Here is an 11918-nt window from a genome sequence, read left to right on the forward strand (position 1 = left end):
ATTGGACAGTTAGTTTGTGTTGTTGTGTGACTTTTGGAACCAATCTAACCATGCCAGTTCTCTTGTCTGCTTCTCCAAACTGGGAGAGTAAAGTTGATAACACACAATTCCAAATGAAGGCTGAGTCATGAAGATCGCTCAGCAGCTTCAGTGTTTCCCCTATCATTATATTATGGGGGCGCCCCAGACCCCCAACAGCACCCTCAACCCCCTTGAAGGTCAAGTTAACTTTATAGAATTTCATTTTATATATAGCGCCAGATCACAACAGAAGTCATTTAAAGTTACCTTTCCTATAGAACAGGGTATACCTTGTCCTTTTATTAAAAAAACTAAAAAGCCATATGTTATTTATCTTATTTACACCTTGGCATATAATTTCTTTTTTTGAACATTTTATTTTCAATTCTTAATTTCACAAGAACAGTACAACTTATTCCCACTAAAACTCAACAATAAAAGATACATAGTTAAAAAACAAAAGAAAAACAAACAAAAATACTATGGGATGAAAGAATAATTACATATGAATGAATGAAATAGGAAATGACAATAAATCAAAACAATAGTAACAAAGTGAATTACAAAATAAACAAATTTTTAAAGAAAGGCAACACAATCAAATAAATTTATTATGTTGTAACACGCTTGTCACTAAAATATCTCAACTATTGTATCTGAATGCTAACATAAGCCTATCATGGACCAAGTCAAAGGTCACAGCGAATCCAAAGTTGATAAAGGTCGCTTTTCTTCTCCAAGGGTATACAGTTCATCATTTCTGATATCTATTTCAATATAGAGAGGGGGAGAATCCGACTTCCAGGTTAATCCGATACATTTTCTGGAAACAGCAAGAGCAATATCAATGAATTTCCTGGAACTCTGATTTAGTTTCAAGTTTGTTATGTTCCCTAGAATACAGAGTCCTGGGTCTAATGGGATCTGTGTATCCATGATTTTGGTCATTATGTCACATATATCATACCAAAATTATGTTACTTTAGTACAATGCCATGTGCAGTGTAAGATGGTGCCCTCAGGAATGTGGCATCTTTAACAGATCATTGAAAATGTAGGTTTATGCCGATGTAGTTTTTTGGGGGTGAGGTAGAGCAGATGAAGAAAATTATAATTGACCAATTTAAGTCTGGCATTCACAGTAGCAAACAAGCTGTTCTGACATTGACACTGCCTTGAACCTCTGTTACAGTAAAATGCCTCCTCCACCCTTGTCAGGGCAGGCAGTGCCATTTGTTCCCCCCAAATTAGTTTCACGAAGGCTCTCAGTCATAAATAACAAAAGTGTTTGTTGGATAAATCATATTTTGCTTTTAGCTGTTCAAAGGACATGAAGATGTTGCTACTGTAACACTGTTCAATGTATCTTATCCCTCTGTCATACCAAAGCTTAAAAATTGTATTATCAGAGATCATTGGTATAAGTTTGGTTTTCCACAAAGGTGTTTTAGGGGACAAATCATTGCTCACTATGAACCTCATACCACGATCTAACTCGGTGGACAGTGAGCGGGTTTTTGGTTTTACTGACAATACTTTTTGAATTCCATTTATAAATAAAATCACTTCCCGCCTCTTCATCAAGGTCAGGAAGTTCAATTTGTGTCCAGGGGGGCACAGGATCATTCAAATAAAGATAGGAGAAATTTCATTTGTAGTAGTAAAATTTTAGGTTAGGGAGTCGGAGGCCACCCATTTTATGATCCAACGATAACTTCTCTAGGCTCACCCTGGGTACTTTATGATTCCAGATGAATATGATTATGTTTTTGTTAAGAGTTTTATAGAGACTATTAGGGAGAGGCATAGGAAGTGATTGAAATAAGTACATTAACCTCGGGTAAAATGTTCATCTTTACACAACTGACTTCTAAATAAGGTTAGGGGTAGGTCTGTCCACCTGTTTAGATCATCCTCTATTTTCTGAATCAGTGGAGGACAGGTCAGTTTGAACAAGTTCTTCAGATTGCTATCCACCCGGATACCCAAGTATGTAAACCCATCTGATTGCTATCCACCCGGATACCCAAGTATGTAAACCCATCTGGAACCCATTTAAAGGATTCTGACCCGTTCAGGTCACACTGTTTGGCTTTGGTCAAAGGAAGTGTTTCACTCTTTTCATGGTTCACTTTGTAGCCAGATATTGTAGTATAACTGTTCAGAAGAGATTGTAATCTGGTAAGAGACTGGGCTGGGTGTGTCAGAAATAAAATGATATCATCAGCCAATCGGCCAATTTTGTGTGTTAACTGACCAACCTGGACACCTCTTATGTCTGGGTCTTGTCTCACTGCTTGTGCCAGTGGCTCTATTGCTAGGACAAAAGGCACAGCAGAAAGCGGACAACCCCGTCTGCTGCTTCTTTGTAATGTAATGGGGGTTGACATTACACCATCTGTGGCTGTCTTTGCGCGTGGTCCATGGTATAGAGTTTTTACCCAGTTAGTGAAGGACGCACCAAACCCAAAATCTGCTCAGGACCTCAAGAAGAGTGGGTTCATCTCTAGTGTTTGCTAAATGAATAATGTTGAAAAGTCTGCGGAGGTTATCGGCTGAGAATGGTTTGTTCATAAAAACGGTTTGGTCTTTAGTGATAAACTTGGAGAGGAACCTGTTTAATCTGGCAATAATATTGAAGTCTGCATTTAGAAGGCTAATAGGCCTATAGGAGGAGCATTTTCTCAGGGTCTTTGTTTTTCATATGAGTAACCATTATTAAAGCCATAGAAAAGGAATCTGGTAGAGTTTGAGTTTCTGTTGCCAAATTCAAAACATCTTTAAAGAGAGGGACAAGCACGTTTTTTAACACCTTATAAAATTCAGGAGGGAACCCATCTTCACCGGGTGATTTATTTGACTGCAATGAGGAGATGGCTTTTTTGATTTCTTTTTGAGTGAAAGGGGAGTTCTTCTCCTCCTGGTCCTCCTCTGTTAAGTTTGGTAGTTCAATAGTTAATAAGAACATATCAATTGTGGCAGGGTCATCTGTGGATTTTGATGTATATAATGCAGAATAATAGTGTTTTAAGCAATCATTCATTTCTTTCAGGTTTCTTGCTACAGTCCCATTTTCAGTTTCTATGGAATTAACAATTCTCGATTTCTTCTCCGTCTTCAGCTGCCAAGCCAAGACTTTCTGCGCCTTTCCCCCCAATTCATAGCATCTGTGTTTGGCTCAAAGAATATTTATTTCTATTCTGTATGTGTTCAAGAGGTTATATTTAAGCTTTTTGTTTACTCAAGTTTAGTAGGTCTCCCATGAGCGTGACATATGTTGTTCATTTTCCAAATATAGGACTTCTTTCTCAAGTTCATTCATTTCAGCCATGTGTTTTTAAACCATTGGTATAAGAAATTATCTGCCCTCTTAAGAAGGCTTTCATTGTGTCCCACAATACAAAGCTACTGGGGGAAGAGGCACAGTTTGTTTCACAGACAAACTTAATTTGGTTTCTCATGAATTTACAAAAATCAGCTTTTTTGAGCAAAGTTGGGTTCAGCTGCCACGTGTATGGTCCCTGGATTTTTTCAAGTATTAACAATGAGAGTGTCAGTGGGGAAGGGTCTGAAATGACCCACACACACACAGATGAGCACACTCCCACCAGCCAACAAAGAGCACTCATCAGAAAACATGTCGCGTCAACCACCTGCAAAGCAAACAAAAATATCTGCATTTTTATAAACGCTCCCAGGGTGGTGAAGATAGCAGCACTCACTGTCCTTCAAGTAGCACCCAGAGTAGCTCTTCTGCTCTGGATCCAAGTACAGGAAAGAGCCAAAGTGCTGCATGCCCGGCCCCTGACAAGCAGTAAAAGTCCAGTAACCACTGTATGACCCAGGTTTTGACCCAGCTTGGCTGTCAGAGGGGAAATACTCCCCCTGGCTGTACAAGATTGATCTTGGAAAGTAAGTAAATACATATATTTAAAAACATACATCCATACATAAATGTTTGGGTCTGTGTCAGTCTGCCTGCCCCCAGTCTGTCACATGACATACTAAGACTAAATATTTTCCAGAAAGGTTTAGGTTGAGTAGAGTCTTTCATCTTGTCATAGTCTCAGGTTGAAAAAGATTTAGGCCAAGATAATCTTCAGTGAGAAACACTGCAGCTTCAGTATGTCTCTCCTGTGTGGGTTTGAATGTGTTTGTGTAACTGTCTAGTCTGTGTAAAAGACTTCATACAGACACTAAAATTAAAAAGACTTTCTCCCTTATGACTTCACATGAGTGTTTTTAAAATCTTATCCCAAATACAATTTTTTTTCTAGACTGAACAGCTCAATCACTTTTCTCCTTCATAAATTCTCATGTGTGAATGTAAATTTCCATTTTCTGTAAATGATTTCCCACAAATTGAGCAGCTAAATGGTTTTTCTCCTGTATGACATCTCATGTGTCTCTTCAGAGCTCCGCTATAAACAAATCTTTTCCCACACTCAGAACAGCTAAATGGTTTCTCTCCCATATGAGATCTCATGTGCTCCTTCAGAACTCCACTACAACCAAATCTTTTGCCACATTCAGAGCAGCTAAATAGTTTCTCTCCCATATGAGTTCTCGTGTCTCTTCAAAGCTCCAGTCACCAAATCTTTTCCCACATTCAGCGCAACTAAATGGTTTCTCTCCTGTATGAAATCTCATGTGTACTGCCAGAATTGCCCTGAGGCCAAATCTTTTTCCACACTCAGAGCAGCTAAATGGTTTCTCTCCTATATGAGATCTCGTGTTTGTTCAGTTCTCCACTGTAACTTAATGTTTTCCCACATTCAGAGCAGTTAAACGGTTTCTCTCCCGTATGCGATCTCATGTGTCCCTTCAGATCACAGCTGTAACCAAATCTTTTCTCACACTCAGAACAGCTAAATGGTTTCTCTCCTGTATGAGTTCTCATGTATTTCTTCAGATTTCCACTGTGACCAAATCTTTTCCCACATTCAGAGCAGCTAAATCGTTTCTCACAAACAATCAAATCACTAACAGAGACTTGATCATTTTTCAGAAAGTTTAAACCTGACTGAGGTTCTCTGGTCTCCGTCCAATCATCACTGTCATCAATTTCTGGATCAGAAGACTCTCCAGTCTTGTCATCAGTCTCTGGTTGTAAATGTGTATCCAAATTTGAATTCCTGGCTGGTTCTGCTCCTCCACAGTCCTCTCCTTCCACTTCTGTTCTCATTTGCTGAGTTTGTCTTTCATGAAGCTGTGAGGACTGAGGTTTCTCTTCATCATCTTCACTCTTCACAGGGACAGGAGTGGATGTGAACTTGGTGATATCATCCTCCTCCAGCCCTTGAAGCTGCTCTCCCTCCTGACTGATCCAGAGTTCCTCCTGTTCCTCTTTAATGTGTGGAGGCTCTGGGTCCTCCTGGTCCACACTGGAGCTCCACTCCAGCTGCTCGGGGGGAACCTCTTCTTGAACCACCAACAGCTGCTGGACGTCTGCAGGAAACAGGAAACACACGCACGCACGCACGCACGCACGCACGCACGCACATGGTAAAGATAAATCATGTCTGGAGACTACAGTGTGGCTCTTGATGTGCTCAGTCTAAAGTGAATTATGTGAGAATGATTGTTTATAGGATGCGAGAGTTTGCCATGCGTCAAGTTTTATTACTGGCAGCCTGAGTGAATAAAATAAAATTATATAAAAGATTCTTCTCAACACAAATGTGGTGTTTTACTCAGGAAAACCGAGCTTTGTATCCACATTATTCTTAGCCCCCATGATACCTTGCATGAATTATAGACGCAGCTTCCAGCGCTCAATCAGAACAGGGGTTTTCCTATCATAATGGTACGGAACACAGGCCTGTAATTAAGTCATTTTTAGGGCAAGGCCACTTTGGCCTTTGATAAATACAAATTTTTTGGTGCACCAAGGCTAAAACCAATGGCGCAATAACAATATGTGCTAACTACACTGAATGAAGACAAAACAATATATGTGTTGAAAAACAGTACAGAGTTTATAAGACTGTAAACTGAACATTTGACTTTTCCACAAAATGCTGTGTGATAAATGTTATTAAAATTAAATTAAAATGTGAACAATTCATAATATTCATTGTTATTGTTATGATAAAATAAAGTCTAAATGGACTTTGGAAGATCAAAATTAAACGTTTCAACACCATGCATTTCACAGAAGTATTCACCTAACATAGCCTACATATCTATGACTATATAATTATTTATATGCCTCTATGTATATTTTTACATCAATCCCCAACATTTTATTTGCCTTTAAAAAAAATCCTCTTCCTTCAATTAATTTGACAATGTTTATTGTATTGTATTATATGTATTAATTCTCTACAGGATCTTGTATGTTCTTTACTACGTGTTCAATTTATTAAAAGAAAAAAACAAAAAACGTTCTGGTGAACCCTACAGCAAAGTGAACCCTCTTCCTCAGAGAGGAACTTTGCCTCCCAGTTTGTTCCTGGTGGCAGAGCAGAGTGAATCGTCTTTCTTCTCAGAAGATCTTTGTCCCATGAGAGCAGGCACTAACAGCTGCTCTCCGTGTCCGCAGTGTAAACAACTTTTGCTGGCGATTTGACAGTCACTACAAGCACATTATGACCCTTTATAAAAGTTTCTGTGTGGTACCTGTGTTGTACATGAGCTAACATTAGCGGCTAAGGACTGAGAGGCTGTCCGGTATGTGTGTGTGTGTCTGTCTGTCTGAGGAGTGTCAGTAGGTTAACTTGTTAGCCGTAGCTTTACTGTTTGTCATGTTAATGTTATCATTGGCAGCCCAGAATAGCTTGTAAACCTTCAGCATAGCTAGTTAACACATTTGTAGAAGTAAAATTCCAGTAACCACCAGAACAGCTAAATAGTTTTTCTCCTGCATGACATGTCGTGTCTCTTCGAAGCTCCACTATTAACAAATCTTTTCCCACACTCAGAACAGCTAAATGGTTTCTCTCTGGTATGAGATCTCATGTGCTCCTTCAGAACTCCACTACAACCAAATCTTTTGCCACACTCAAGGCAGCTAAATAGTTTTCATCCTGTATGAGTTCTCATGTGTCTCTTCAGAGCTCTGCTGTCACCAAATCTTTTGCCACACTCAGTGCAACTAAATGGTTTCACTCCTGTATGAGATCTCATGTGTACTGCCAAAATTGCCCTGAGGCCAAATCTTTTTCCACACTCAGAGCAGCTAAATGGTTTCTCTCCTATATGAGCTCTCATGTGTACTTTAAGACTGTTACTGTAACCAAATGTTTTCCCACATTCAGAGCAGCTAAACGGTTTTTCTCCTGTATGAGATCTCATATGTTTCTTCAGATCTCCATTGTAACCGAATACTTTCCCACACTCAGAACAGCTAAATGGTTTCTCTCCTGTATGAGTTCTCATATGTTTCTTCAGATCTCCACTGTGACCAAATCTTTTCCCACACTCAGTACAGCTAAATGGTTTCTCCCCGGAATGAAATGTCATGTGTTTCTTCAGATCGCCACCGTAACAAAATGTTTTCTCACACTCTGTGCAGCTAAATGGTTTCTCTCTTGTATGAGTTCTCATGTGTTTCTTCAGATCTCCACTGTGACCAAATCTTTTCCCACACTCAGTGCAGCTAAATGGTTTCTCCCCGGAATGAAATGTCATGTGTTTCTTCAGATCTCCACTGTAACAAAATATTTTCTCGCACTCAGTGCAGCTAAATGGTTTCTCTCCTGTACGAGCCATCATGTGTCGCTTCAGAATTCCACAACGGCCAAATCTTTTCCCACACTCAGAACAGCTAAATGGTTTCTCTCCTGTATGAATTTTCAAGTGTTTCTTCAGATCTCCACTGTAACCAAATCTTTTCCCACACTCAGAGCAGCTAAATGGTTTCTCTCCTGTATGAGTTCTCATGTGTTTCTTCAGATCTCCACTGTCACTAAATCTTTTCCCACACTCAGAACAGCTAAATGGTTTCTCTCCTGTATGAGTTCTCATGTGTTTCTTCAGAACTCCACTGTGACCAAATCTTTTCTCACACACAGAGCAGCTAAATGGTTTCTCTCCTGTATGAGTTCTCATGTGTTTCTTCAGACCTCCACTGTAACCAAATCTTTTCCCACACTCAGAGCAGCTAAATAGTTTCTCACCAACAATCAAATCATTGACAGAGACTTGATCATTTTTCAGAGAGTTTAAACCTGACTGAGGTTCTCTGGTGTCCTTCCAATCATCACTGTCATCAGTCTCTGGTTCAGAAGACGCTCCAGTTTTGTCATCAGTCTCTGGTTGAAAATGTGTATCCAAATATGAATTCCTGGCTAGTTCTGGTCCTCCACAGTCCTCTCCTTCCACTTCTGTTCTCATTTGCTGAGTTTGTCTTTCATGAAGCTGTGAGGACTGAGGTTTCTCTTCGTCATCTTCACTCTTCACAGGGACAGGAGTGGATGTGAATTTGATGATATCATCCTCCTCCAGCCCTTGAAGCTGCTCTCCCTCCTGACTGATCCAGAGTTCCTCCTGTTCCTCTTTAATGTGTGGAGGCTCTGGGTCCTCCTGGTCCACACTGGAGCTCCACTCCTGCTGCTCAGGGGGAACCTCTTCTTTAACCACCAACAGCTGCTGGACGTCTGCAGGAAACAGGAAACACACAGATGTTACAGAGAAATGTTGTCGTTCATTCACATCACAGCTCAAAAACTCCTTACTGAACTTCTACAGATCTCTGAGCATCAAACAGCTTCACAGTGTTCACTCAGCTGTGTCAGAGTGAGTGAGGTTGAGGTGAGCTTTAATTTCATAGCAGTCATTAACATGTACTGTTACTCTTGTCAAGTCTGGAGGCTACAGTGTGGTTCTTTATTTGCTCAGTCTAAAGTGAATTATGTGAGAATGATTGTCCATGGGATGCGACAGTTTGCCGTGAGTCAGTTTGATAACTGGCAGCCTGAGTAAATAAAATGTCGGTAATGGCACAGTATCCGCTGCCTTACAAAACAACACAATGTAGATGACATTATGGACCATTTAAAGCCACTTTTATGATATGCTATGTTAGCTAAATTTAGAGGTGGAAAGTAACTTATTACATTTACTCACGTTATTGTAATTGAGTAGTTTTTGTGTGTAATTTTTTCAGTAGTTTTTGAAATCTGTAATTTTACTTTTATTGAAGTAAATTTTAAAAAAGTATTGTACTGAGCTACATTGGAGATCACATCCGTTACTGAGTTAAAAAAAAGATTAAAAAATAGTTTTCGGCTAAATGGAAACCAAAAGGGTGAATCTCGGAAATCTAGCGTGGAATTGACCCAGAAGGAGCGGCCGATACTGGCGAGTTACTGAGATGGAGGAGTGTGGAAGTGCTTCAGCTGAAGCACAAGCAGATGCAGCAGTTGAAATGAACGAAGAAACAAATTGTCTGTCAGAAAAATGCGGCCCGAGCCGCGCTCTTGTGTGCTCACCTTGTGTGTGTGTGTGTGTGCACGCATCGGGGCCGAACTCATCGAACCGATACAGAGAGCAGAGGAGGATTGTAAAGGTGCGACCATGTAGAGACAGAAATTACATGCCGTCGTGTAAACAATATGTCATCACGTTATAAGGTGAACCGTTTCACTGTATAACACGATAAATAGTATATTGTTATGTTATTATATGAAGAGTCCCTTCAAGGGACTCTTCATATAATAACAGATCCCGGGGGGGAAGGGGGGGACATGCATCCCCCACCCAATTTCAGAAAAACACAAATTGTCCCCCCCAATTCTAAATAGCCTAAAGGATTGAAATTGAACAAATGTATTTTCCGACACCACAATTATAAAATAAATGAAATTGTGGAACAAATATTTTTATAAATATATTCTCCAACATGATCAGTTAGTTTAACCAAGCTCAATTAGGGGCTCATATTCTGATAATCATCCATATCCACTGATGTATACAGTAGTCCCATACACTGGGAGAAAGGGAAGATGATGAGGAGAATTGGGAATCTGTGAGAGGCGAGAGATGAGAACGTGAGTGGACATAACATGCCTGAGACCCTGAAACTAGAAGTAGCATTAACTAACAGCGAAGCAGTGAAAAGGAGGGTGATGGCTGGCTCCATGTACTCTTGGCTGTTTAAGAGAAATAAACAGTAAAGGTGAGGATATGACTCTCCGTGTAGTGCTTTTTGAATGACTTGGTGATGGTGATGAGCCTCTATGAAATCGTGAAATATGCTGGCAATCTCAAGCGCTCTGTGGGCATGATTTGCATGCATGCAATTAAAAAACAAAAAATCACAACTGATTGTGTCCCGCCCCCAAACTTCTGTTTGCTCAAAATAATATAACTTTAGTTTATGAAGAGATCAGACGGAGCCCTCTCCTCTTTTATGCTTTACTCACAAGTGTGTGAATTGACCTGGATATGAAGTGTCTGTAGCGCCAAATAATGTAACGGTAGTTTCTAAAGAGCGAAAACAAAAAAAGAAAAATAAATCAGCAGCAGGGGTCATATTTCAGCAGCGGAGCACCACCGCTGCTAGTTGCATATAGGGGAAACATTGTTGCTCAATGGATTTGTTGAAGACAAGAAGAAGATGTTGAATTTGTTTACATTTTGTGCTGTTGAACCACCAATAAGCTTTTTGGATACTATTTAAATAAAAAGAAAAACCTGATGGGACAACTTGGATGCATTCTTTTTTTTTTCTTTCTTAATGCTGTGCAAAGTATCGGATCGGACTCGGTTTCAAAATAAAGGACTCGTATCGGATGGGATGCAAAAAAAATGTGATCGGGACATCCCTAAATCAAATCCCACAAATATGACATGCAACCCACTGTAGCCTACATGAAATGTCCAAAATTTCCAATATCCAAAACCTCCAACACGTTTGAACCCTCCAAACTCAAACATATTCCTGAACGATATACAGTAATGTGACGTGATCTTACAGCACCATCCTCCTCTCCTTCTCTCTTCTCCTCTGCTCCTCATGCTTCAATGAACAAAAATTTTACTTTTTTCCTAATTTGAACCAACAAACAGAATACAGCTAGCCTATACACTACAGAACAACATCCTCCTGCACCTCAAAGTCCCAGGTCACGATCTCTCAAATGATACACATACACACATACAGAGAGACAAGCAAAGTCAAACCAAGCCAGCTCATGTCTGTTGAAAAGGGATATAAGTGGCTGGAATCAAACACTACACAAACAAGCCACAGTGCCCTGCTGGTGCTGTGTAAGATGAAAAACCCCTGGCAGAAGTGAGAGTTCGTCTCACAGAGTCTGACTTTTTATTTTTATCCAATTAAAGGGAAATTTCGGTGTATTTCAACCTGTCTCCTATCGTCCTAAATTTGTTTCAAGTGACTAGTGACATAAAAATAATAGTTAGCATGTTAGCCGTTAGCCTAGATACAGCCGGGGCGCATAGTAGCGTCAGACCTGTTAAAACGTAAGTGAATGGGCAACCTTCAAGTGCAAAGTTAATCCACTAAACAAGCTTTTTTTCCACAAAGACCGCCTCATATCGTTAGGATAAATGTCAGAGAACATATAGAAAACGACATGTAAACGTGTTGTCTTACCTTCCCGGTGTGCTGCCATGTTTGTTTACCATTTAGCTCTGCTTTCCAAAGCACGGCCGAATTATACCTCGTGAGCTCTAGATAAAGTCCAGCTGGATACTACTCCAGGTGGAGGTGTCTCGTCCTCGGTCACATCCAGACCTTGAAAATAAGGCTACAACTGGTCCCATTCCTTGCAACAGAGGCATTCCTCTTCTGTGGGCACTGGGGCACAGCATTCACAGGTACACCACCAATTTCCAGAGCTACGCAGCCTTGCAGCAGCCATTCCTCCTCTCTCGTCCTCTACCTGTTGCGCCTCTCTCTCTCTCTCCTCCTCCGTTCTTCAATTTCA

At 40.3% G+C, this 11918-nt stretch overlaps 2 protein-coding genes across 7 annotated transcripts in view; both read right to left on the bottom strand.

Annotated features, from left to right (window-relative positions):
* LOC126404273 (gastrula zinc finger protein XlCGF17.1-like) overlaps window positions 1-11918 on the bottom strand; it is a 331284-nt gene that overhangs the window by 31125 nt on the left and 288241 nt on the right. Inside the window, exons 9-10 of one of the 6 annotated variants that reach the window (XM_050067366.1) lie at window positions 8142-8621; window positions 5438-5469 (exon numbers count right to left, since the gene is read on the bottom strand). The exons of 4 other annotated variants lie outside the window; for them this stretch is intronic. In XM_050067366.1, coding sequence (XP_049923323.1) covers window positions 5438-5469; window positions 8142-8621 — 512 coding nt within the window. One more of the 6 variants, XM_050067372.1, reaches the window with a different exon arrangement.
* Window positions 1-11918, bottom strand: part of LOC126404358 (gastrula zinc finger protein XlCGF49.1-like) — a 95694-nt gene that overhangs the window by 17528 nt on the left and 66248 nt on the right. The gene's annotated exons all lie outside the window — the stretch shown is intronic.

Source organism: Epinephelus moara, chromosome 17 (genome assembly GCF_006386435.1).
Source record: "Epinephelus moara isolate mb chromosome 17, YSFRI_EMoa_1.0, whole genome shotgun sequence".
In the NCBI taxonomy this organism is placed as follows: domain Eukaryota; kingdom Metazoa; phylum Chordata; class Actinopteri; order Perciformes; family Serranidae; genus Epinephelus; species Epinephelus moara.